Source organism: Melopsittacus undulatus, chromosome 6 (assembly GCF_012275295.1).
Source record: "Melopsittacus undulatus isolate bMelUnd1 chromosome 6, bMelUnd1.mat.Z, whole genome shotgun sequence".
In the NCBI taxonomy this organism is placed as follows: Eukaryota; Metazoa; Chordata; class Aves; order Psittaciformes; family Psittaculidae; genus Melopsittacus; species Melopsittacus undulatus.
The window spans coordinates 5,206,806-5,233,645 of record NC_047532.1 but is presented as its reverse complement, the minus strand read 5'-3'; the positions used below and the strand labels follow the sequence as shown (position 1 = coordinate 5,233,645).

At 52.4% G+C, this 26,840-nt stretch overlaps 1 protein-coding gene across 1 annotated transcript; it reads right to left on the bottom strand.

The window, feature by feature from the left end:
* Nucleotides 1–7,769: 7,769 nt before the first annotated feature.
* Nucleotides 7,770–24,550, bottom strand: LOC101874683 (wiskott-Aldrich syndrome protein family member 3-like). Its single transcript, XM_034064228.1, has 9 exons — nt 24,521–24,550; nt 15,035–15,193; nt 13,591–13,725; nt 13,325–13,478; nt 12,899–13,016; nt 12,546–12,721; nt 11,898–12,158; nt 11,128–11,510; nt 7,770–10,572 (listed from the first exon to the last, which is right to left on the bottom strand). Exons 2-9 carry the CDS (start codon nt 15,165–15,167, stop codon nt 10,415–10,417), a joined length of 1,518 nt encoding a protein of 505 aa, XP_033920119.1. The 5' UTR covers nt 15,168–15,193; nt 24,521–24,550; the 3' UTR covers nt 7,770–10,414.
* Between the last annotated feature and the right edge of the window lie 2,290 nt (nt 24,551–26,840).

Below are 26,840 nucleotides of genomic sequence, written 5' to 3'. Positions count from 1 at the left end.
CAGATACACTGTGAAAAGGCCAGAGACATCATTGGATGGGATGAAAACACTGCTGTATGAATGCCCTGAGTTTCATTCAGCTGTGTTAGGGGTGAGTGTGAGTTTATGCATTTACAACAATCCCTTGTCCCTGTCCCAGTGTATTTCAACTGAGAAATGATAACTTAAAGAAGGCTGATGAAAGGTATAGACTCTGCCAACAGAGGAGCTTGGGTTTGGGTTTTTTCCCCCATTTTGTTCGGTTTGGGACTTTGAGCCATGAAAACGCCTCTTTTTAATCAACTTCATTTCAGTAACTCACAGTAACTATCTCAAGGATCTCAGTCCTGATGTGGCAGCCACAATTTGCTCATCTCAAACAGAGTTTTAATTGAGCTTTGACTAAAACCCCAAGAAACCATTACTGTTCTCAGTAGGTGATCAAGTACCTCTTTCTTGTAGAAGCATCAAATCTGGGGGGGGAGGTCTTGAAAAAGATGTTGGGAATCACTTGTATTGATGTGTACTGACCAGCATTGATGACTCAAGTAATTGTTAGCAAGTAATTAACAGCTCACTTTTAATTGTCAGGTAATTGTTCAATGCACATGGTATTTCATTGTATCTCCTTTCATTCACATGCAACCTTTCCTCTCCGTGGGGCAGTCAAGCTGATGAGTTAGCATGTACCATTTGTACCTTTTCTGTTAACAAAGCAGTTGCCTACTGCAAAATCCCTGAGAGCCACTCTTCCTGCTGTCCTTGCAACCCCTGGAATGGAGCTTCCCCATTCCCATTGGAAAACTCTGCAATACAGAACATTATAGAGACAAAATGGATTGTCAGCAAAGACCCAAATAAGAACGGGTGGTCCAAAGCTCTTTTTTGTCCCTGACTTTGAGGGATGGGAACAAATTGCATCCAACCCCAAGGGTAATAGTTGCCTTCACAAATCCTGCTTGATGTCAAGTGGAATTGTGTCTAAAGCAAGGTTATTCCTTTACAAATTGAGCATGCTGAAGCAGGCAGGATGCTGGATGTCTGGCAGCACATTGTGTCAGTAGACACTGAAATCACAAGCACAGGTTTATGGCCTTATTGCAGGATCTGGGAGTTGGAAAACATCTGTCTTATTCCATGAAAGACTCTTTTCCAACTAGGCAGTATCTGGCTAAGGATGAGAGGTAGTGCTGGCCACTGGTGGCCTTGGTTTCCCCTACACCACATAGAGAGTGATGAGGACAGGGTTTGTTTCTGATGCCCCTTGTGAGTAAATCAGGGTCAGGCCCCCGGCAGGAAGAACAGCATCCTTCCTAGATAGTGAATCCTCTAGCATGGAGGGAGTTCATCCCCATTCCCAACCTGCCTCCCATCCTATCTGCTTCTGCAGGAACAAGGCCATTGCACAGCAATCAGAACAGCAGCTTATTTTGATGTGTTTTTATTAACCTTGACTGGGAAAGTTGATCTCAATGGAAAATGTACAGTTATCATTCAATTCTGGTTAAATCAAGCCCCTTCAATGCACTTTATGAACGAGTGAGAAAAAAATGCTGTTATTGCACTGTATCTCTATTGTGTATAATATTATACATTCATCTGTAAGAGTAATTTATTTTTATTACTGTAAATAAAACTGTTGAAGTGATTTGTCAAGAGGATATCCAAAAATAAGGGGAGGGAGGGTTACAATTAAAACAGCTGAAGATCTGGGCTCCTGTCCCAGGTACGTGCCATACTGTGTGTGTCTGTGTTTTGATTTCAGACTAACTGAGTCTAGCACAGGTCTCTGCTTTCCCTCTCCCTGTGTTTCCTTCTACTTGGATTACAATTGACGATAAGAACTGCTCAGAACATTGATTTACGGGTTGGGAAGGAACGGCTCCTGCTGGTTGGAGCCTGCAAGCACAAGGATGGAGATGTTTCCATCAGCAAGCCATCCTCTGCCTTGTGATTACCCAGGCGGTCAGGGATTAAATACCCATGAGAATGAATTGATCTTTGAGAGCTGGTTTCTCCAAATGAAAGGTTATAGAGATATCACAGCTTTCTGCTGCTGCTTCTGTGCCCTGGCCTCTAATAGAGAAGGGAGTATCACAGGGCTGATAACTCACAGCGAATGGCCCCAGTGAGGGCAAGCTGACAAAGAGCCGAACCCAAATCTACTTTAACCTCTTAAAATCTTTATTTTTTAATATTTTTTTAATATTTTTTAATATTTTTTATTTTTTTTTTAATTAGCACATGCATAAAGTGTCAACAGTTTGGGATTAAGATGACATTGTCTGAACAAATGTAGTTACAAGCGGTGCTTCGGATCGATCCAGGTTTCCTCTCTACACTGTACAGAAGAAAGCTTGTGTTGCAACCGACGTAGTCCCTACCTTTCCATCATCGTGTCACGACAGGCAGAACCCACAACACTGGGGAGAAATACACTTGTTCACACGTAGCAACTGGGTACGGTAGATAGATACAAGCAGCAACATCTACTCACCTATTGACTAAGTGCACATGTTAAAAGATCCCATTAGACAGTGAACATCTCCTTTTTTAATGTCAACTATATAATACTGGAAACCAAGTTATGGCCTGTGGTGGGTGACCCTCTCTTGGGAGAGCTGCCCATCTCCTGTCAGCTGCTTCTATCAAATGGCAAGTCAAAGGAAATACAGGTAATGCTTCTCCTGGTATTAAAACTGAGCCTTTTGCAGGAGCATCAGGGCAGCCCCACTGATGCTGAGCATCCCAGGAAGCCAAGCATAATGTGCCATCGGGATGGTGCCTCTCTGTCCCTACCCCTGCAGAGCTGGAGCCAACCTCCATAAAGAGCAGCCCCAGCCCTGGCTCCAGGCTGTATGTGTGGTTCAATTGACCAGTGCCAAAAGGGGAGAAAACGGCGTTTAAAATGCTCAGCTCAAGCTGGCTGCTCACTGACCCTCTGGTTTAGGAGAGTTGGTTGCTCCAGTGCTGTGGGAGGTCTCCATAGTTCATAGCTGCTGAGTTTGGGTTGTGCAGAGGGGGCTTGGTGTGTCTGAGGTGCTCCAGCCCAGCCTGGGCAAGCCTGGATCCCTGGACTGTTTGCTGCAGGGTGCAGGAGATGATCCTCACCTTCAATGTCCCCCAAAGTAACACTCCTGCAGCGCTTGGCTTGTGCTCCTGCTCACTCTGAAGGTGATGGACACCTGGCAGCGAGCTGGCTCCTGGAGGAGAAAGGCTCTGCAGCCTGTGTGTGCATGTCCCACAGCAAAGTGGTGACAGGGTTTGTCCCCTCCTGGCATGACCACTATGTCCTCCTGGGGACTGTCTCCATACCAAAGATGCATCTGCACCTGGAGACGTGTGGTTGCTAGAGCCAGGTTTCCTTGGGTTGGCCAAGATCAGAGTAAATGATGCTCCCAAACCTATTCCTGTGCAGCTGTGGGGTAACAACCCATGCACAAGGAAGGAGGAATCCCAGTGGATACCTCGGGGTCTGGGCAGGTCCAGGTTTCCATCCAGGTGAGGACAGGCTGAGCATCAGCAGTGCTTGGAAATGCTCTGCCCTCCCTCAGCTCTGTGGAGCCCCATGTTCCTTGGCCATGCAGTGGGGACCTCCAGGAAAGGCACTTGTGTCAGTAGGGAGCTGCCACACCATCGTGGCCCCACTGCTTTCCTGACTGGGGAGCACTGGACCTGAGGCCCATGTGTGACACAGCACAGCTGAAAGCAAAGTGCCAGCAATGCTTCAGCATCAACCCAAACTCACACCGGGGTTATCCTGTTCCAGATTCCCCCCATGAGTCAAGCAGCCTCAGGATGAACCAAGTCTTTTATGATGAGGAACTATCAGCCCTGAAACACTCCTAAAAATGTGTTTTGGAGAAAAAGACTTCTTTTCTCTTTTTTTGGTAGGGATTTTCTGTCCTTTTTCTAACTGCTCTGATCTGAGATGAAAGGCACCACAAAGAGAGGCTCCTTTCATGGGAAACTGGCCAGAGCTAAAGGCAGACCTGAAACATCTCAGTATAAGAACTACTCTGGTGGTGTTTGATGCTTGTAACAATGGGATTTTTGGAGACCTGTGCTAAAGATGTGCCAGTGGGACACCAGCAGCTCCTCGACCTGCATCACAGTAACATCATCAGGCTCTACATCCACTTTGTTGCTAATGAGATTCTTACGGTTGGTTTTCTCATGGCAAGAAGATTCTTTCTATGGAGTAAGTGTTCCCAGCTGAGGCATCAGGGATGCACAGGTATTGGTAATAGGTGAAAATCAATGGGATTTGAAACACTTGAGCTGGGGTGGGCCCTTCAGGGATAAAAGTACCTCCCATGGGGGTATGAGACCTATTTCCTTCTTGCACTTGTGGGCTGATATGCTGCTTCCTCTGGTTTTAAACACTGATGTCTTAAGAGCTGCTTTTCAGAAGTGCTTATGATGATAACTGCTCTGTTTCTTGGAGGAGAGGCTGGGTCTGACTTTCCCTCAAGGTCCAATGGAAGGAGACAGAACAGATTGTTCCCTCTGGACATCACATGTAAGCTGTTTGGTTGGTTTAGTTTGGGGTGTGGGTTGTTGGGTTTGGATTCCTCAGCTGAGCTACCCCAAATCTTAATGACTTAAACTGTTCACCTTAATGTACCAGTATAGTTTACATGCTGCAGACTGGGGCCATGAATGGTCTGGAGGAGCAGGCTGCTGGAACTGCTGCCTTCTAGCTGTTGTAACACAGCAATAGCTGCTGTTTTTGGCAGTTAGTTCACATCCTTTTCTGTCTCAGGTGTTTAATCTGCAGTGTATTTAATCACTATTGTATTTGAGGGTCAACAGCAGAAAAGGGGCAACAAAGCTAAGGGAGCACACAACCAGGCTGCCTTGCGTGACTCCTGGATGGTGTTCTTTGGAATCATCCTGTTCTCTTCCCACACTGCTTGTGGGCACGGTACTGAAGGCTTTGGGGCAAGCCCCTCACTCAAGTTCTTGACTGCAGTTTTTCCTTCCATCCCAAGCCAAATGTAGGCACAATCCTTACCTGGAGAAAAGTGGAGCTTGAGACAGTGGACCTGGAAAACATCATAGTCACAAAAACCAACTCTTTGACCCCAAAAGGTTGAAATCCTTCAAAGTCTAGGTTTGTGTGTAAGGTGCCTGAAGGAGGAAAGACACTTTCTATGATCTTAGATGCTATCCCATGAATTGCATGGGGAGCTCCAAGTGTTGGCAGGTAGCTGCAGTGGTGTGGCTGGGCATGTTTCCTATGGCATGTGTGGCCTTCCCAGAGGAGCAGAGCTGTGTGAGGATTGGGAAAGGCGCATCCTGAGGGCATGGTGACCCTTTCAGAGACAAAACCAGCATTTCTTGGCACTCCTGTACTTTGGTCAGGCACTTCTGCATGGGGGCAGTGGAGGGGTAGGGGAACCCCACTGCTGCCATCGGTGGGGGATGTGGATGTGGTGCTGGTTGTGGGGTCACCTAAGGAAAGGACAACAGTCCTAAGGTGCTGCTGCCCAGTTGAGGGTAAATTCATGGGTGAGTGAGCATTTGAGGCTTCTAAAGTGCAGTGCAGGTTATATGGTCTTTGCTGTAAACTGTGAACTCCTCAGGACAGAGTCCTTGCCCTTTTAATCTGGAAAGTGATGTGTGAGCTGAGAAATCCTTACTCCTACATAACTACTACTGCTACAGGAGAACAGGAATCATGGTGAAAGGAAGGGCTTTTGTTGCTTCCCACACTTCCTACAGTCCATCCACAAGGAAACAGCACAGTGCTCCTGCCAGCCATACACCTCTGGGATACACCTCTCAAAGTACCACCTCAGTTGCTACAACCTGCATCCCTCCAAGTGGAACTTCCACTTATCATGAAAGCAGAGGTGTTAATTCAGGCTTTGTTCCCAATGGAGTCTGCAAAGCTTCCATTCAGGCCATTGGGAGACTTGAAAAGGAGATAGGGATGGAAAAGCTACTGGGAGGAAACTCGAGGGCTCCTGTGTGAAGGGAACTGTCTGGGGAAGCCATGTTCAGCCTTGTGTTTGTCACCAGAGTAAAACCTTCCCAAGGTAAAACAGCTGCAGAAGCAGGAGCTCTCACAGGATGGGATGATTGCTCCTCTCTAGGACCCTGTCCAGGATGGAGAGTTAGAAACTACCTAATCCCTTATTTCTTCAGGACATGGATAATCTAAGAACCACTGTTGTTGGCAGCAATGTTCACTCAAAGTCAGGATGTGAACACTGCAGACTTCCACCAACCTTCATGAAACTTGCTCAAGACCCAGACTTCACACCTGATGTAGCCTTCACAGGCAATAACCAATGTACCATGGGCATGGTGGTCCCATAATGTTCTTTCTCAGCTATATCAGAGACGTCCAAGAGGTTCCTGATGGACCTTGAGGACTATAGCACTCTAAGCAGAACCAAACTGGCTTATTTACTCTTGTGCTGCCTCTGCCCAATTAATTTGCAGGCACACAGAATATACTTCACCCCCTTGGCAGTCGTATTTACTGTTTTTAATCTATGCTCATCATTTGGCAAGTAGGAGAAAGCAGATAAAATGGGAAGAGAAACTCCTGGGCTCATTAAATGTTTGGCACTCTGATTATCTGTTGGCAATGAAATGCCACTGCTATATTTTAATGTGGAATATGATACCTTAATGTACAGGAGAGCCTCCTCAGCCCAATTCTGGTACACTTGAGAGAGGAGCAATTCAATCATCTGCGACCTGGATTGGTATTTTTAATGGCTGCCAAGCTAGATAAAATATTTAAGTATTCACTTTTATATCAGGCCACATGAGGATTTGAGCCTTCCAGGTTGTGTAACGCAGCCTGGCCTACTTTTGGAAGAGTCTATGGAAATAGGCACATATGTACAGAACAGAGTACACAGCATATGGGTCAGCCAGCCAGTGTTAATGACTGTGGCACAACCAGGTCCGGCACAGCTAGCCCAGACCAACCAAGGAGTCTGTGTCCCTTGTGTTGGATTTCATAGGTCACCTGGACAAAAACTAGATGAATGCACCTAAAATAGAGATGGTCATCCTCAAATGTGGCTGAATCCCTCAGGCAAAGGCACTGAGGATGGTGGCTTGCCAGCAGAGCTGACCTTATGGGAATGGCTGTATTATGAGACTGGGGCTCTGTGCCACCGTGTGCTTGCCTGCCTCGTGGTGCTGCTAGAAGGGAGCTAGAAGAGCAAGGTGCACCGTGATCAGACTAGAAATGGTTGTCTGCAGCCCACACTCACTATGCAGGTTATTTCTCCACCAGCTACACAGGAAATCTGACCAGTGTGCTCTGATGTAGACATCTTACTGGGGAAAGGCTACCTGTAGATCAGCCCCAACCCTGCTATTAAGACTGCTTCAGTGGAGCTGAGGCAGTTCAGATCCCTGGAAGACCTGGATTGTGATGTCTTCAAGCAATAGGCAATGCTGGGAGGTTATGGTCCTACTTTGGAGTTGAGTGTGTAAAATGGGCTTGTGCTATCGGGCTGGGAATTCCATTAAGTGGGATACAAACATGAGGATGTGCTGGGATGTCCAGGGATGGTGTAAGAACACAAAGGTGTGAGGAAATGGGGTGACCTTTGCTGCCTTCGCAGGGCAGGCTTGAGTTACATGATTGTCAAGTGCTCTGCCATGCACTGGCATCAACCCTGGTAGTAGCATGGGCTGACTGACTGCTGCCAATCCCAAGCACAGCAAAGTCACTGTGGGGTGACAGGGAAGTGGGGGCTACAGCACAGGGCACACACAGAGCATGGAAAGAAGGGAGGCAGTCTCCTATGGACACTCGGCTCCTCTCCAGTTTCCACCAGGATCAGTTCAGCTTTGTGGAACTGGGACAGTCACAGACCTAAGGGATGAACCAGCCCCTTCCCTGCCTCCGTGTGCTGCTGGGGCTCGTTGGCTCTGCCCAAGTCCTAGCTGGGTCCCTGCAGCCAACTCTGCAGCCCTTCAACCGCTGTCACAGGTACCAGAAGCTCCAACAGCCCTCTGCTATTCCCTCTCTCACAAAGGATTATTGCTCTTCTGAGTGATCCAAACAAATCCAGTTTCTCTTCACATACAAACAGTCTTGTGACTGCACCTATATTAATAACACCCCCCAACAAATGCCACCAGGTGGCTGCTTCAATGCTGCTCTGAATCTTCACAAGGCTTTCCTGTGACCTTGCTCCAGGCCAAATCCCAGCTGCATTCCCAAGGAAAGGCTGTCACAGGAGCTCTGTGCCTGGACAGAGGTGCCAGGCTTTGGCCAATTGCTTTTGCAGCCAGTTCTCTTGCATCTTAGAGGGTTAATATCAGAAATGAGAGGTCTAGGTGAGTGCCAAGCATCAGGAATTTCCTGGTCACCTGCAGTACACTGTCTCCATGCTTTGGTTAGTCAGTCCTGTTTCCCTGCCTTTTGGAGATGAGCTGTTCTGTGCATCCTATTGCTCTGCTCCTCCCTGCCTGCAATGGCATATCAGGGAAATGGGAGGCATGGAACCTCCCAGCAGGCTGATGTGGGAACTGGGATTGATCCCTACAGCTAATCCCACACTGTCAGGTCTTCCTCTTGCTGGGAGAGGCTGCCCTTGACAGGTGGAGGAGGAGAAGTGCCTGAGCAGCTTAAATGGTGCTGCTGAGATAGGGAATTCTGGGGTTAAATCCAAGGATTTTATTTGGGTTCCTGCTCCAGCAATCAGCCCTGATGAAGTCAAGAGGAGCTTTCTCTAAGGAAAGGGGGGGGGCAAACCCAGGATGTAGCCCATAGCACCCCCTTCCCCAAACCCGTGATACTTGGGGTATCATTCCCACTTGCATTTCTCAGGGTGAATGTAAGGATTGGCCTTTGGGTCCCAGCCATGTCCTCCCACCTCCTTTAACAGTGTAGTTGCTTCTAGATAGCCAAAATACTGCTTTTAGAGCCATCACCCTCATGGCTACTGGGAGAGCCAGGAAGGTGGGCTCAGAGCCCAGCTTCTCCCCAGGAGAGAGGTAACATGGGGGCTCTGTTTAACCCCATGCAGGGACTTGTGGTATATGGGAACACAAGAGAGAACCTCAAGACACCAGGATGGGCAAGCCCATGGCTGGTCCTGGCCCATTTTCTGCTGGTGGGGAACCTCTCCCTGCCTATTCCATACTGTGATATGTTCAGTATTCTCACCCCTTTGCTCTGCCTGCCTGTGCTCCCCTCTTCACAGCTGTGTGAAAAGCCTTGAATGAATCATGCTCTATTTTCACAAGCAAAGTGGTATTTTCAGTGCCATGCTGGGGGTCCAGCTCTCCAGGGTCCCCCATCAGTGCCCAATGGTGGGGTAAGGGATGGGGCAGGATCAGGCCAGTGGGAATTGTGCCTGGATCTGAGCTGATCCCAATTGTACAGGCGCAGTTTCTGGGGCTGCAAAGTGCAAGTTGAGAGTTTACCTAAAAGCAGCATTTTGCCTATTTTTTCCCCCAAATAATACTGAAATGGTACAGCACTAAGGCCAAGGAGAGCTGGGCTTAGGGAAGCTCCCTGGACACCTCTGCTCCCTTGCCAGCAGCCCCTTTTCCCCTGAGGACATCATATATTGCACCTTTCCAAGCCTAGACAAGTGCTGTGTTTCCCTGCCAGCTGCACAAGCCTTGATTCACCCTTTTCTCCTTGAAAAGTAGGAAAGGATGGAAACAGGCTCAGGTCACCAATGCCTTGGTCTTCTCCAGGGAGCAACAGGACAATGGTGACCAGTCCTATATGAAATGTGGTAAAATATTGGAACAGGTTGCCCAGAGAGATGATGGATGCCCCATCCCTGGAGACAAGCAAGGTTGGATGTGGTTCTGAGCAACCTGATCTAGTTGGAGATGTCCCTGCTCACTGCAGGGCATTGGACAAGATGAGCTTTGAGGGACCCTTCCAACCTGAGCTATTCTATAATTGAATGATTCTATGGGGAAGGAGGCTCCTGCCCACACGCAGCCTTTGGAGCTGCCACATCCTGCAAATGCAGGCAGCAGAGCATCCCCCAACCCAGTGCTTGGCCACCCCTGCACACCCATGGTGGCACCAGCTGTGCAAACAGGCTTCTTCTCCAGGAGCTTCTCATGAACACATTTGATGTCTAGCTGACAAAGCACTACTGCCTCTGGGTTTCCCTTCTCTAGCAAAGCATACTCAGGGCTGGTTTCTGGTCTTGCTCCAGGTGTAAACCTGGAGTAATCCTATCTAATCCTGCCTTCAGAGCAGTCATGAAACGTGAAGGTGCTGCTGATTTCAGGTCTCACTGCCTCCCAGGTGTATCCTACCAGTGCTGCTGCTGCTGCCCGAAGGGTTTTTGACATAGTGTAAAAGCAAAGCTCCGGAATGAGCAGGGCTGCCCGCTCTTGTTGGCATCGAGGTTGGGGAAGGTGCCTGCACACCCCTGGTACGGAGCCGGGATGCTCCGTGCCCGCCCAGCCCCGGGGCCCCTCAGTCTGACCACTCATTATCATCCAGCTCCGAGTCGTCGTCGGACTCGCTGTACTCCACCGCGATCCGGCGGGACAGGATGGTTGCCACATCGTTGCCCACCGGCTCCTTTTTGGCCTCTTGTTCCCATTGCTCCTGGACTTTCCGGAGTTGGATTCCTGAGGTAGGAAAGGGGGAGAAGGCTTTAGGGGCAATGCGGCCAGCACCCATGGATGCACCTGATGTGTGGTGTCCCACCAGTTGAAAGTATTGGCTGAAATGAGATGGCTGCAGCCCCCTTCCAGGAAGATGCACAGGACTATAAAGCTATATGGGATACATGATACATGAGATCATAAGGCTACATAATAGAATAAAGCTCCTCCTCTGCTTCCACTTCACCTGAAGGTTATAACCACCGCTCAACCTAAGATATGCAGGGAAATGGGAAAGACCTTGGATCACATCTGCTGCAACATGGAAGGAGGCCACACACACAAAAGCTGCGAGACACCCCTATGGAACTGCACACCACCTCTGATCATGGGTTACCCCATCTCCCTCCAATCCCCTGCACTGCACTTCTTTCCCTCCCCAGGTCCTATCTGGATGCCACCATCCTCACACATCATCTCACACTCCACCACCAACCCCAACCCTATACCAAGAGGTATTTTGCCACCACGTGGCAGCACTCGGGACCTGTCCCCCCATTCCTACTGCTTCCTACTCACCCCTGCGGATGGCTGCCAGCAGATCGCTCCGGGCATCGCTCATGGGCATCAGTGGGATCTGTGGCTTCCGAGGCTCCACGGTGGGAGCCGGTGGCGATGCCGAGTGTGCCGGTGAGGCAGTAATAGCGGGGGGCCCCGGTGGTGGTGGTGGGGGTGCCACCGGGGGTCCCATGGGGCCGGCCTGCGGCGGGGAAGCGGAGTAGGGCCCGGGGGGCACAGGGGGGGGTGAGGGTGCATAGGATGGGGGGCCGGTGGAGCCGGGGGCCAGCGCGGGGGGAGCCGAGATGGGGCTGTCGAAGGCGGTCTGTGCCGAGGGGATGACGGGTGGGGGGGGCGGTGGGGCGGGCGGCACGAAGTACTCTGCAATGGGCACCGGCTGTGGGCTGCAATGGGAACAAAGGAATGTTAGTGGGACAGGAATGACTGCATCCATCACCCATCCCGGGGACCCGACTGGCTTGGTTTGCTCTGGACCCTTATGTAAGCTCTGTCCCAGTGTCATGGAGGTGGGGGGTTCTGCTGGTGGGATGGGCAATAGGGCATGCAGTGGGGAAATGGTCCCCTCCATCCACCTTGTTGCCTTATCTGGGATGAGGTTACCCCAGAATTGCTCTTGACCGATTTGGCCGTGGGTCTCACTGGTGGTTTCAGCTGCAGAGAAGGGCTCTCCCTGCTACACCAGCCCACCAATGGGTGGTCCACCCCTCACCAAGCCTCCCTTCCCCATGGGCATCCCTCCTCCATGAGAGAAGAGCAGGCTGAAGCCCTACCCGTACTCCTTGACTAGGTGAGGTCTTGGCCCATTGAGGATGGCCTCGGGAGGCTGCGGCACATGAGGCTGCTGGAGCCGGTTGAGGCTGTTCTGCCGGCTGCCTGCCGACGGGCGGTAGACGTGCTCCTGGGGGGGGGCAGCCACCAGCACCCCTTCCTTGTGCTCCATTGGGGCCTGGTGGGATGCTGGTGCCAGGAGCTGTGCCGGGTGGTTGGGGCTCGCTGGGTACGAGTGGTCGGCCGCATCCGATGCGTAAGATCTGTGGTACAGGAAAACCCAACTGTTGTATTCCTGGGAAGGGGGTGTCAGGAGGATGTGGGGCTTGGGGGAGTATTTTGGGGTTAAGACAACAAAGCAAGAAATGGGCACAAAATAGAGATGTGCAATAGCAGAGAAATAGCGGAGGGGAGGAGAACACTAACACGATCTCTTCCCTTAGCTGCTGAATGGAAAATGCTCCAACTTTATCCCATCACCAAGGCTGCTCCTGAGGTCCTGGTTGTGACCCTGAAGGCACCAGCTGCCTCTGAGCTACCAGGGATGTACGGTTGATCACCCCAACCCTCCTACAAGCAACGCATTCCCCCAAAGACAGAGAAAAGCAAAGGAGAGGCAGTGAGCTATACGTGCAGTAGGTAAAACCTGCCTATTATCTGGGGACAGTGATCCTTCCGATGACGCCATGTGATAGGGGGATGGTGAGAACCTGTTATCGGGCCGGAACTCTTTATCATACGCCATCATGTTCCACTCCAGGCGCCGGTTCCGGGCTTTCCTCACTTTCTTCACCTCCCGGGTGGAATCTTCCACCAGCCGCTGCTCCTGGGGGCACACACAACACATGGCTCCATCTCAGCCCTGCTGCTCCATGATCACCACCCAGCACCATGAGATGTGCCCACCACCATGGGCTGGAGCACACGGGATGCACCAGGAAGGTGATTGTCTGCCAGGACCTGGGAAGTTCTCCCCCACCAAGGATCCCCACCTGCTCCTTACCTTCTGCCTGCGCTTCTCCTTTCTCTTATCTTCTGTTGCCTGCAACATTTTCTCCTTCCATAAGTTGAAGAAGTAGGAGGGGTCAGTGTAGAATTTGAGGCCATCCTTTTTGTCATCCCTGGTGGGTTGGGAGAGTGGGTTATCAGCCATAGGAGAACACCCCCTTCCCTTGAGCACGGTGCGGTGGTATGAGCACAGTCGGAAGCTGTTGCCCCACCATGAACATGTCCAATACAACAGTCACTATCTGTGGTACCATTGCATCCCAACCACCCTACACCATGGGGATGGTGGCACAGCAACTGGAGAAAATAGCCTCTCAGCCCTTGCTGAGCAGCAAATGGGGTGCAACCCTGGTATCTCTCCTGGAAGGGACCTCCAGGACCCTTTCGGTCACCCCAAGGAGTGATGCATTGGCCTCCCTACCTGTATGGTGTGAGGATGTTGAGCGGCGGGGGCTTGTCGCAGCGCTGGTACATCTCCATTACCGGGTTGGGGATGGAGTTGCGAGACACGACCTGTTGGTTCTGCACTGTGGAGCTCTTGAAGGCTTTCCTCATGTTGATGTCCTGCAGTGAAACTGGGGGCACAAGAAGAAGAGTGGATGCAGGGGTGGCCTCAGCCCCATGAACCTGGGGCTACTCTGGCCCTGAGCACCCAGCCAGCACCCCAAAACAGCCCCAGCCCCTCACCTTCCTCCACCGTGGAGTCCAGCTGCGTCACCTTGATGACCAGCAGGTCAACCCTCTCCTGCAGTGAGTTCATCCTCATGTAGAAGCTGTTAGCTTCATTGAACAGCTCTCCGAAGATGTCCTCTGCGTGCCTGCCTGGCAGAGGGCAGTGCACACACGTCAGGCAGCTCTCACCCTGCTCATACCTGCACCTCACACCTTCCCTCACTGGCTCCATGGGGCTCCCTCCCAGACCTGGCACAAACCACCCACCCTTGTCCTGCCCCCTCCATGCACACAAGCATCCTTTTCAGTGACAGTGGTACCCATGGGAGGCACTAAATCATCACTCTCTGTGCCACAAAAAGCCTTTGGATCTACCAGGACAGATGCAGCCAAAAACTGCCATCACACAACACGACCTGTGGAAACCCAGTCCTGAAGGTGGAAAAGCAAGAGCAGGGCAGTGGGGAGAGTGCTACAGCAGTGAGAAACTGTCATTTGTTTCACTTTAGCAGTTATTTCCCTGCAGTGCTCGGTGTTATGGTAACTCTTCATTAGGGCTGTGATTACCACAGGACTGAGCAGAGCACTGCTGACATCTGCAGGCTCCAGCACCCATCCCATCTCATCCCCCATCCAAGCTCGAGGTTTCCTCCAAAACCATGTATCAAATGGCTCCTGGGATCAAGGCACTTCTGGAATCCTCTCAGCCTGTCACCTGAATCAAACATTCATGTTTGATTCCCTTTTCCCCTGGATGAGGAGCCATGGCCTGAGCATCTATGGGTGCTGCTCATGTGAGTTCCTGTGCTTCCAGCAGCTCCCTAAAGACAGGGTTTACTTTTCTGGGATGATTTTAGTTCCAGATCTAGTTCTGGAGGAGGGGGAAATCAGAAGGGGAGCCCTGAAAAGCCTGTGCTTCTTTCTCTATTTTAAGTCAATACTCAGCAATGAAATAGGTTGCCCCTATTAAACCTGCACACTGGTGTGCGCAGTGCTCTCATCCTCCCCGTTTCTGCTGAAACCAGTCTCAGCACAGGAAGACAGATGAGGATTTAGACCTTTTACACAGACCTCTCTTTCACACAAGGCTTTAAGATCAAAAAGAACAGGTTGGGGTTTTTTAATCTTCACCTGACCCTCCTGTTTCAGGTCAACTTGAGAAGCAAGAGGCTCACAAAGGCTTTTTGTCCCCCACTGCACAGATCAACTACAGGAGGAAAACAGGTCTTAACAATGTCATCAAGTCCCCATTTGGGCTTGACCCTGAGCATGCTCCTTTTTTAATTAGCTGGATACTTCCTGCTGAATTCAGGATGGTTGCAGCCTGTATGGCTCTCACATAGCCCCATTTCTCTGTGATTGGAGCTGGACCAAGCAATTGTGGTGTCCCATCAGCGTCCCACCAGCATCCCACCATCATCCCACCATCCCACACCAAGGTCCCTGTGCTGTGACTTACTGAGGCTGCCCAGCTGCTTGATGATGGCAGCCAGCGTGCTGTTGGTGACACATTCCAGCTCACTCGTCACCCCCTCGGGTAGAGCCCCCCGGCACAGGTGCCGGGGCTCGATATTCCTCTTCACCAGCGGCATGCTGCCGGCGAGGCCTCACACCTCTCCTGGGCAAAGAGAGAACAAGAAACACTCATTTGTCTGCTTTTATCCCCATTCCCTCTGCTCTCTGTGCAGGGCACTCATCCTGCCAGCACCAGTACACAGCAAGTGCAGCCCATGCAGTGGCATCAGGGCTTTTCCAAGCAGGAGATGCTCTGTGGGTGCAAACCGGTGAGGACACGGATGCCAGGATGGAGGTGAGGACCCTACCCTTGTGCTCCATTGCCAAGCCACCGTACCCAGGGAGCTCTTCCCACTTACCTTCCTGGAGCTGTGCACAAACCAGGAGCAATCCCCCATGTGCTGCAGCCCTGAAAAGCCTCATCCAACCCAAACAACAGCCAGAAGCGAGCAAGCGCTTGTAATGCCATTACTTCCAGCTCAGTGCAAAGCTCTCCAGGGTTTTATATGTGCACACATCACACCGAGGCAAGCTGCCGTGGCCAGCTCTCTGTAGCACCCTACATGCCCCCTGATCCACACCATCCTTTCCTGAACTGGGGATGGTTCATTTTCTATGGGGCTTAAGGAGATGTAGGGAGATGCCTGCACCCAGCAGCCCCATCTGAGAGATAGGAGTGAGAGCACCTCTGGGAGCTGGCAAGGAAGGAGGATAATGGGCACAGTAGGGTAGGAAGGGGGTGCTGGGAGCAGGTCACCCCACTGATGTAAAGAGCAAGTGATGTGAAACAGGCTGAGAAAGGAGCACAGAAAGGCATTTATTAACCACAGTGGTGTCTCCTGGGGTGCTGCAGGCTGGGACTGCGACATGGGCAGGCACAAAGCACGCAGGATTGCACAAGGGGGTCTAATGTGACACGAGTGCATCAGGCCTCAGATCCATCCCTAATCCAAGGGCAAACTGCTGGCTTCAGCATTGAAATCACCAGGAACTGGATCCAGGGTCGGTAAGGACCAGAGGGCACAAACAGCGAGATGAATCCCCCATTTCACACCCCCATCCAGCCCATCCTTCACAAACGGTCCTGCTTTGGCAGCGAAGGACACCCAGCTCCCGAGCAGTGCTGTTAATAGCTGGATCAGAGCAGCCGGGCACAGCAATCCCAACCACGAACGGAGCCAGAAATCTGCAGAGTTCACATTTTTTGGCCCCGGGAGCGTTGGACAGAACAGTTTCCCATTGATGGCCCCCGCCAGCGCTCCCGTCCCCCCACCAGCACCGCCGGCTCCTTCACAGTTTTCAAATGCAAATGCAAGCTCCCTCCATGAAAGAGCCCAAAACTTGGTTCTAAATCATTCATATCGAGCTTCCCAAAGGGCTGATTGTGCTCCCGGATCTGTATGTGCAGGGGGTGAATGGTTGGGCTCTGCTCTGCCCCAGGGCACTCAGGGCACCGTGGGAAGGACCCCAGTCCTGAACCCTCCTTAGAGCCAACCGTGTGTCCTCCAGCGCTTCCCAAAGTCACTGCACATGTGTGGGGAGCTGGTCCTGTTCCTGGCTCCCAAAATATCCTAGAGGCTTCTCCCAGCCGGGTGTATTTTGGCTGGGAAAACTGTGATGGAGATTTCAGGAGAGGCTCTGGATGTTGCTGATGGATGTTTGCTCTGGATACACACAGCTCCTCTTCACAGGCACCCCCCCTAAGCTAAACCCTATATTTGGGCTTATAAAGAGAAGAGCAATGCTGGCAGCTTCACCTTAGGCTCACTTGGAGATGGTTTTATGTGTCACCCCAAAATGTGCACTCAGAGGCTGAGCCCCAGTGTGTCCCCATGGCTGCAGGGACTGGAGGGTGCAGGGCAGAGCAGCTAATGAGCTGCTTGGGCCCAGCAATTAGAAACAGGGAACAAAGAGCCATTCTCAGCACCCGCCTGGGACACGGCCACTGGCACCAGGGCTTTTTGTCCTGTGCATGGGGCCTGGGAGGAATCAGCCTCCAGCCCTCATGGGGACCACAGAGGGGAATGAAGCAAAGAAGGATCTGAGGTCTGATACTTCCCAGCAAGGACAGCCTTGAAGAGGGGCAGAGGGTGGGGAAGTCATCTGATAACAGCATCTGAAACCATGCCATGGGAGAGCATCCTGGAGAAGAAAGGTCCCTTTAATCTCCCTCCCTTAAAGCACTAACAAGACTCAGAGCTTGCAGCAGAAGAAACCAAGGAGTTAGGCACACACATTTTTAGGCTAGGGTAGCCAGGACAGACAGCCTTTCAGTTGCTGGGTTTAACCTCCCCTGTTAATGGCTCATATTCCAAACACAGAGTCAGGCCAAGGGCAATTCATGATTTCTTCCACACATGTGGCCATACCAGAACAGACCTAAGTGCTTAGGACCACGGGCCATCACTGACACACCATGTGCACCAGGCTTAGCAGCAACCACTATGGCACCCCCAGTACAGCCCAGCTTGGCAATGCTCCAGTAAAGCCACATTTGAGTAGTTGCAGGACCGAACTGTCATCATCCCATAGGCACTATTAGCACTTCATGGCCCTGAGCAGCCTCACCTGGGACCCACATCCCCACCCATGGGCCAGGAGGTTATTTAAGCTCAGCTGGGGGTGCTAGTCCTGCTCTGAAGGATGCTCCAGCCTTGCTCCTGGCCAGACCCTGCTGGGTATCACCCCTGCAAGCAGCTCCTGCCCCAGGTAGGTCCCTCAGGGATGGGTTTGGTGCAAGGTGTCTGAGCCATGGGCTGGGTTCTGCTGTGAGATGCCTGCTCCAGCACCAAGGGTGTGGAAAGGAGTTCCTAAAATCCTCCCATGTCTATCCTTGTGGGCCATGGATGCCTGCAGGTGGGGATGCAGCCTTCCCCTCCTGCTCTGCTCTCTGATTGCAGCTCAGGAGAGGTACCAGCCCCTGAGGGCTCAGGTCTTTCTTTCCTTTCTAGCTGAGGGTGCATTAGGAAATGCAGCAGATGGCTCTGAAGCAATGTGGAGATTCCAGCTATACCTGCCCAGCACAGTCCCTCTCATCCCACCCTTCTGCTGCTCTGGCATACTGGTGCAAGCCCCCGTGATGTTCCATCTTCAAAGCCCCACTCAGGTTTAGGTGGCTATATGGGCTTTTCCAGCCACAGTCAGCAAGGTTAGCTTCTCCTTATTTATTTCTCATGGATAGTCCCAGTTTCTCTAGGTGTGGGATTCACAGATACAACCTCAACCAGCTGCAATGGTCTGAGCCTTCCCGTTTCCATGCGTGTCTCTGGGACATCGTTGTAGCATGAGCGTCTCTTCTGCTGGGGCTGGGACCATCAGCCAGGTTCTAGTATTGTTTGCATGGACTAAAATCCATGAGGTTTTGTTATCTCCTCAGTGGAAGTGAGGAGCAATCAGAGGGGTAATGCCAGTGTCAAGCTGCAGGAGGAGGAAAATGGGAGCTGCAAACCCAGCAGGAATTTCCTGGAGGTGGAAGGCAGGAATGAGATCAGCTGAGGGCTTCCCAGGAGCTGCTGCCATGGCACAGGCACACTGTGGGGGCTCTCCCATCACTCATCTTCTCTCCCTAACTACTGAGCAGGTCAGTAACTCTAGATCTTGTAGTACTGGGAAACACTGCAGATGAAAGGCAGTGGTGATAGCTCAGCTGTCGGACCAAGGACACACTTGATGATGATGATAACCAGAAAGTGCCCACTTCTCCACATCCAACTCACTGCTGCCCAAGCAAAGATCAGCTGAGATACCCAGCAGGGGAGATGAGACAAGGAATGAGCTTTATCTTCTGCCCTAAGAAGCTGATTTCTCCCATGGAACAATCATCAAATTGACTGCAGCATCCCAAACCCTGGAGCAGTCCCTGCTTTCCCAGGCCATGCAGTGGGAGAGAACAGGAGGGATGGAGCTCAGTGCTGCCCTGGACCACGACTGCCAGCCCCATGTCCCTGCAGACCAGATGGGCAGTGTGATCTGCAGATGCTGGCTCCTTCCAGATGTCATCCTTCATCTCTGCAGACATCACATCTGGCAGCTGAAGTCCTCAGAGTCCATCAGGGGCAGACAAGCAGCTCTTGTTTTGTCAGAGGGTCCAAAAGATTCGAGTTTCATGTCCAGCCACTGCTCCCTATATTCTTTGCTATAGCTCTTTATGCACATAACTGTCTCCTCGCCTTCACTCTGCCCCCAGACCCACTTGCCTTCTCCCACTGAGACTGAGCTGTGACTTGCAAAGCCAAGCTGGGTTCCTGTGCTGGGGTCCAAAGTGGCCTGAAGGATCATGCATGCTCTGGGTGGCCCTGCAAGGAGGGACAGGCTGGGTGCCAACAGGCTTCTCATGCTGGCTATTCCCCATGGCAGATGTCTGGTTTGTGCCTACCTGCAGTGCAGCCTCAGTGTCCTGCTTCATATCCCATGAGAGAGCAGAGGAATGATGCTCTGCTGCCATCCTCCTTCATGGGGCCAGGGTGGGACAGAAGGCAGTTTTGGGGTTTGTTATCTACTGCTGGGTGTTTCCTGCAGGAGAAACCTGGATTGGGAATGGAACCATGGCAGTAATGAGCGGAGCTGGGCTGGGGAGGATGATCAGCCATTGAGGTATACTTTGTGTGAGGGTACTGAAGCACAGCGCACACCCACATGGATGGTGTATGAAGCAGCAGCTGAGCTTGTATGAGATGGCCAAAAGAAACCTAATTCACCATGTGTCAGATGGCCGAGACCAGCCCTGAGCCTGCATTTGGGGAGGACATGGGTAAGGGTGCAATGAGCACAACCATCTAGAGACCAGGAGCTCAGCTCTGGGCCAAGCTTTGGGGACAGTCCCTTTGCTCCACCCTTGCAATCAAAGCTCTTGCCCAAACTGGGCTCCCCAGTGTGCTGCTGAGCACTGAGGACCGGACACTGCCAGGAACTGGAGGGTTTGGCAAAGGAGCAAAAGCTTTGGTTGGATGCCAGGAGCCCAAGTAGTGCAGGAACCAAAGGGGTAAGTTGAAAACTCCATTATCCTTGAACAGAAGACTAATATCAAAGCAACAGGAAGGGCCTGATCTCACAATGCCTGTTCAGGATGGCAACCTGTGTTTCAGTGCAGGTACCCTGGGAATGGCAAGGTACAGAAGGGCTGTGGGCTTAAGGAGGCACAAGGCAGTCCTTAAATATTGAAAGGAGGGGGAAAAGCCAACTCTGGAGTCAGGAAAGGGACAAGAGGCAGAGGTGACACTCAGCTGGGCTTGTGGGTGCCTGAAGGAGCCTGTCCTGTGGAGCCTGGCAGAGCAGAAAGGGCTGGGAAGGGTCTCTGGGATGTGCAATGTTTCCGAGCAGACAGATGTCAGTGGTAGCTGCAAAAGCAGCTTTGAGCTGATGGTTTGTGGAGCTCTGCCCCAGAGCGTGCTGGAAATCAGTGCAGGAGAGTTCAAAGAGCAACAGGACATGGTCATCAGCAGCTACATAATGGTTGAGGGGCAACCTCTGGCTCAGGTGAACCTAAGTTCCTGCTTCTCAGCCTCAGATGCTCGGCTGCTGTGCCCCACAAACAGCCTCAGGAGGGAAAGCAGAGTCTGTAGCCTAAAGGGGCTGAAGCTTTGGTGCATCAGGAAAGAATCAACCAGCAGAAACTGTGCAGGTGGCTCTTTGCAATGCGGAGGAACATCCTTGCTAGAGCTGGACCAGATCTGCTGATTTACCTCACTCAAAATGGAGCGTGATCTGCACCACAAGGACTCGTTGCTCTAATTTATGAAATGCATCTGTGACCACCTTTTAATCTGTTGCTAGTCCAAATGACTGAATGCTACCAACGTGACAAATGTCCCTGCTTTGTGTGAAGCCGATGGTCACTCCGGAGCTATTGTCCAAAGGTGAAATGTATTAAAACTGGTTGGATCTCCAGCATTCCCCTTGCTTGAAATAAACCAGAGGGCAGATCTTCAGTGGGAGTAAATTCTCATTGTGCTGAGGCTGATGGGCATGGGAGAGGCAACATCACATCCTGGACCTCTCTGCACCCAGGTATCTGCCTTTACACATGGTCTGGGCCATGGAAAGCATCCCAGCCCCATCCCAAGTGAGAAGGATCAGCACATCTCACATCAAAGCATTGGATGGCGAAATGCCTTTGGGACTGAAAAGCCCCCAGATGTGGGATGCTGTTTCTGGTCCCCCATCTACAGGGTAAGCTGGGGCTGTGGACTCACAGTTGAGAGGTCCCAGCCCTGATCCTGGTGGCATAGAGGAATATTTGCTGTTGGCCAAGAACAGACTGGGGCTGAGCTGCAGCAGGGGAAGGGTCAGGCCCTCCAGCCAAAGGGAGGAGGGAGCTGGATCTCTGGCTGGCCCTGGGGCAGAGCTGCATCACTCCCTGGGCTGGGATTGCACCAGTGACCTGTGTCCCATAGGAAGGCACACCACCCACCCTACAGCAGCACCTCTCCTCCAGTCCATCTGCAGCTCTCCTCCCCTGCTAACTCAGCTAAAGGCAGCTCTACCACAACTAACAACTGCCAGGAGGCTTCAGCGAGCAAACACTTCCCAGCAAAGTGCAACATAACGTTAAAGCACAGCTAAAAATATTCCTAAAGAGTTTTATTAGTAAATGCCACAGTCGGTTTTATTCCCCCCTCCCTTTCTGCTGCAGAATGTTTCAGCTCTAGGAACAGCACTTGACTAAATTGCCTCTAAATCACAAACGCCTCTGAAGCTGGGCTCTGCAACACCAACCTTCAACAGAAGCCTGCTTAGGAGGATGCCATAAATGCAACGGCCTCGTTACCTTGGGGTTAGTATAAAAAGCTCATCCTGCTGCCGGTTGGGTTTAAAACAAGCAGGCTCCTTGCACTGTTTTTTATCTAAATGATGCTTTTTTACAGGTTTGTGGGTAGCAAACAGTGTGATTTGGCACATGGGTTTTCAGATACTTGTTTTCCTTAGGTTTTAGTTGATGTGTGGTTTCATTTCTCAGTGATGCTCATGGAGCCAAGGGCCACTTCACCCGGTCCTTCCCATCCCATAGAAGCTGCTGCCAGCAGCACAGCCACTTTTGGCTCTGTCTCTGCTTTGGATACAAACAAAATCCATGCAAACGCAATGCCCCAACATGCTGAAGGGAGAAAAGGGTGAGAAAGGGGGTGGATAAAACTATGTGTGATCCTCCTCCATCATCCTTTGGTAGCTCTGTGCATGGCTCCTGTGCTGGGGCTGCCTGGGAGCAGCAATGCCTGCCTCGATCTCCATAGGAGGAGCCAGGGGATGGGGCGATGGGAACAGCGGCACAGATCCCGGCTGTGTTTTGGCTGGAAGAGATCCCTGCTGACCGGGGAATCATGTGTTGGTTTTCATGACTCTCTATCACCAAAGGAAAACCCTCAGTGACATTTATCTCCCTTTTGTGCTCAGCTCATTAACAGAAGGACCCCTCTTGCTCGCTGGCGGTTTGTGTGACCAGGATGGCTCTGAACAAACCACCCTTATTCTCCCAGTATAGAAGGAGCTTTGATAAACCCAGGAAACCCTCAGCAAGAAGTGAGGGTCCTTCTGGAAAGCCGGCTCTCACTGCCTTTGGGAACAGCCGCAGGACCAGCATCTCCAGCCAGAGAGCTGGCATCTCCAGCCAGCTCAAATGTGATTCCCTCAGGGCTGCGCCTGCGCCCGGGTGGTCCCTTCCCAAAGGATGCCTTTTGGGATGAGCAGCTCTGCAAGAAAGAAAAGCATTCCTGCCTGGTTTATTTTAACACTTTGGGCTCGAGGGCTGTTATTCGTAACTTGTCAAGATCTTGGCATCCGCAGCTGATTTGTCATCCACCATAAAATGGAGGATGAGCATCTTTGGTTCAGAAGTGGGCCAAGGGAGATGATAGCTCAAAGCAAAATATGCTTCATCTCGAGTTTTCTCCGTGGGCTTCAGCTGCCTGGGGAAGGAACGGACATTTGGGGTCTAAGTTGCATCACAGGCATCATGTGTAAGAGCCCTTAGCGTGCTCTGCGTCTGTGACAGAAGAGCACAGTGCACCTTAACCTCCTAGCTGCTGGATGAAGTTTTGCCTGCCTGATGCCCTCTTCAAACTCTCCTCATTGCCAAGCTGTTCAACCTGTCATGGGGATGTTACTGAGATACACAAATGCTGTTATTATATATATATATATATGAATCTAGCAACCTCTCTAAAACCCAGGCAATGAGATGCAGCAACTGAGGGGTGTGCCTTGGCATGCTGAAGTTTGGAGATGAATTATTAATTCTGCCATTGCTGATCTGCCCCCTCCCTCCCTTCAGCTCATGTCCGGCACTGTATCCGGCCCCTGGCTGCTCTCTGCCTGGCAGCCGCAGACAAAGCAGCCACAAACTACACTAAAAAGCATCTTAATCCATAGGTATTTTATCGTGCTGACACCACCACGAGGCAGCGAGAACTCGAGTTTGAAGTCATAGAATTAAAGCTCTCTGCAAGTAGCTGAATCATGGAGGATGGAGGCCCCAGCTCTGCGCTCTTTGGGGGGTGTGTGCCTGCCTGCAGCCTGCTTGTGGGGCTGCTGGAGGGGCTCCAAGCCCCAGGGAGGGCCCTAGGTTAGGAGGTTCCATGCATGGCAGTTGCCATCAGGCTTCTGCCCTGCTTGGCCTTGTCCCCTCTGCTTCCCCAGACTCACACCATGCTGCAGCCCCTCCATGCCCCCCACATTCCTCAGCCAGGGGGTGATGAGCCCTACCCTATGCTGGCTATAGGTGCCTCTCGCTGCACACCAGCTTATCTTCCACAGTGATGTAAAAACGAAAAGCAATGGTGGATCCTCCCTCCCCACGATGCAAGGAGGTAAAGTGATGTGCCACCCCCAGTGCAAGGCTGCAAAGGAGCCAGGTACCCCACTCTCCAAGCAGGAACGCAAAGTGAAAGCACACACACACACACATGCAAAGGTCCAAAGAGGTCCAGAGCACCATGATGTAAATGTGCTAAGTAATTCTGGGGCTCCCCTGCACGAAAAGGTGCAAAGCAGCCTGACTCCCTCTCTTCCATGCAAAGGATCATCCTTCCCCCTTCCCCCCCCTCGATGAATAGGTGTGAAGTGACAGGCACTCTCCACTCACGGATGCAAAGCTCGGACAGCCCCTTCCTAAAGCAAGGCTGCAAACCGACACACACACACACACCCCCATGCACGATTCAAAGCTATGAGTGACACCCCTGAAACCCAGGGATGCAAAACCACCCGGACCCCCTATGCGGGGATGCAGAGTGGTGGAGATCCCCCCATCCATTAACGGATGCAGAACGCTGGGGGATCCCCTCCATGCACAGATGCACCCCCCCCCAAAGGATGCAAAGCCGAGGGGGACCCCAATAAAGAGGCTGCCAAGCGATGATCCCCCCCTTGCAACTCACAAATGGGGGTACCTCCGCTTTCCCCGTGCCGCATCATTCCCGCATCCCCCCCCGCTCACCTCCGCCGGCTTCGGGGGTCCGGGGGGGGGTTCTCCCTCCGCGGCTGCCCCCGGGGCTGCGCAGGGCTGCGGCGGCGGCAGCCGCGCTCCCGCTGCGCGCCCCTCCGCGCCGCTCCGCAGTGCGCGCACGGCGCATGTGCCCGCTCCGCCGCCTCCGCCCCGCTCCGCCCCGCTCCGCTTCCCACGGCCGAGCCCCGGGGCCGCTCCGCTCCCGGTGCCCCGGTCCCGGCCGTGCGGACCCCGCTGCGTGCCCTGTGCCATCCACCGGGGCTCCGGCAGCGGTTTTCCAGCTGGATCGGCGGTGGCACCGGGAATGACCCGCTCAGGGGATGGGACTGCGGGAAAACCGTCCGGCTCTGCCCGTGCCGGATGCGGGTCCGTGGCAGGGATGCCAGCGGAGCCAGGGAGGGCTCTGGTGACCCTTTACCCCCTCCCCGATCTCCTGGTGACCCCCCACCCATCCTCTGCCCCTTCCTCAAACCCTTGGTGATCCCCTTCCACGTGCCGTTGGTGAACCCCCATCCCATCCTCAAACTCTTGATGACTCCCTACCATCTCTTCAGACTCCACAGTGACCCCCGTCCTTAAGCCCTGGTGCCCCCCTATCCCTCCCCAAGCCCCTAATGAGGCCCCGCTCGCAAACAGCCCGTTGCTGTAATTCCAGCCGCTACTAGAGGGCAGAGCGAGCCCGGCGAGGATGTGGGATGTGGGAATCGCTGTCTGCTTCCCACTGAGGCATATGGGGGAGAGGGAGAGCTTCAGCAGAGCGAGGGATGCTGTGACATGGTTTGAGGTTTGGAGTAGGATGATTCACACTTTGATTTTTTCCCATGGAGCGCTCCAGGGCTGGATTAAGCCGTGTTTGCAAAGAGGATATCGCTGAGCTCCCTGTTTCCCAGCACATCAGGGTGCTGCACCTCGGATCCTGAGCACTGCTGTGGCCATTCCTGGTCCTCATCAAAGACAGAAACCAAGAATGGATGCATGGCATGGACATCCCGAAAGGGACAGCTGATATACACACTAGGCTGGATCTAGGGGTCTGGCAAAAGGCTGTGTCCCATCCCAGTGCCTGTCTCTTTCGCAGGCTGCAGTATAAGGGCAGCTATGACATGCCTGCATAGGTCTGCAGCCTGTGCCAGCACCAGCCATGGGTGTCCTCACGGATCCTCCTCAAGTGGCTATAGCAGCTTGGCTGCTCAGGCTGGCTGCTTCAGATTCAGCCTGGACTGCCTTGTCTGGCTGTGCTGTCCCCATGCTGATGCATGAGCTGGTGCTACCAGAGGTAAAAGTGTTCCCTGACCCTAACAGAGCCAGAAGTGCAGTTGGTCAGGGTGAGACAGGCTGATGCTCCTTCCAGGAACAGGTATTCAGAGGACTCACGTTTGGCCAGGAGGTGTGGGCATCCCCTTTGCCATGAGTGATGTATCTGAGGTGAGAGCTGCAGTCACCAGTCACACCCAGACCATACCTGGAACAGCTCTGGGGCTTGTTGTGCTGCAGGTGCAGGTGAGCGCATCATGAAACCACAAATTGATGGTGTCACAACCATCTTGGTCCTCAGCCCCAGAAGCCCCTGATAGTACAGAGGCTTTTTCACCTGGATTTAGATGCTTGAATGGATATGGTTGCTTTCTGGGCTGTAAGCACACACTGCAGCCGGCTCATGTTCATTTTCTCACTGACCAACACCCCCAAGTCCTTCTCCTTGGGCTGCTCTGAATCTCTTCTCTGCCCAACCTGTAGCTGTGCCTGGGATTGCTCCGACCCAGGTGTAGGACCTTGCACTTGTCATGGTTAAACTTCAGGAGGTTGGCATCAGCCCACCTCACAAGTGTGTCAAGGTCCCTCTGGATGGCATTCCTTCCCTCCAGCGGATCAACAGAACCACACAGCTTGGTGTCATCAGCAAACTTGCTGAGGGCACACTCAATTCCATTCTCCATGTCAGCGACAAAGATGTTAAACAAGACCGGTCCCAACACCAATCCCTGAGGTACACCACTTGTTACTGGTCTCCAGCCGGACATTGAACCATTGACCACAACTCTTTGCATGCAACCATCCAGCCAGTTCTTTATCCACCGAGTGCTCCACCTATCAAATTGATGACACTCCAATTTAGAGACAAGGATGTCATGTGGGACAGTGTCGAACGCTTTGCACAAGTCCAGGTACATGACACCAACTGCTCCACCCCTGTCCATCAGTTCTGTAAGGAAGTGATGTCCATCAGGAGCCCCTGGACCCTCTCCTGCATTGCTTGTGAGCTCACAGCTCTGCACATGCCCGAGCTTGGAGAGCACAGGCAAGAGAGCAG

Bases quoted from the DNA above. Each gene is read 5' to 3' on its own strand.
- LOC101874683 (XM_034064228.1), bottom strand. From the start codon at position 15,167: ATGCCGCTGGTGAAGAGGAATATCGAGCCCCGGCACCTGTGCCGGGGG. The intron at 11,511-11,897 runs GTAGGGCTTCAG...TTCCCATTGCAG, and splicing joins CACCTAGTCAAGGAGTACGG to CCCACAGCCGGTGCCCATTG. The intron at 10,573-11,127 runs GTGAGTAGGAAG...TTCCTACCTCAG, and splicing joins GCTGGCAGCCATCCGCAGGG to GAATCCAACTCCGGAAAGTC.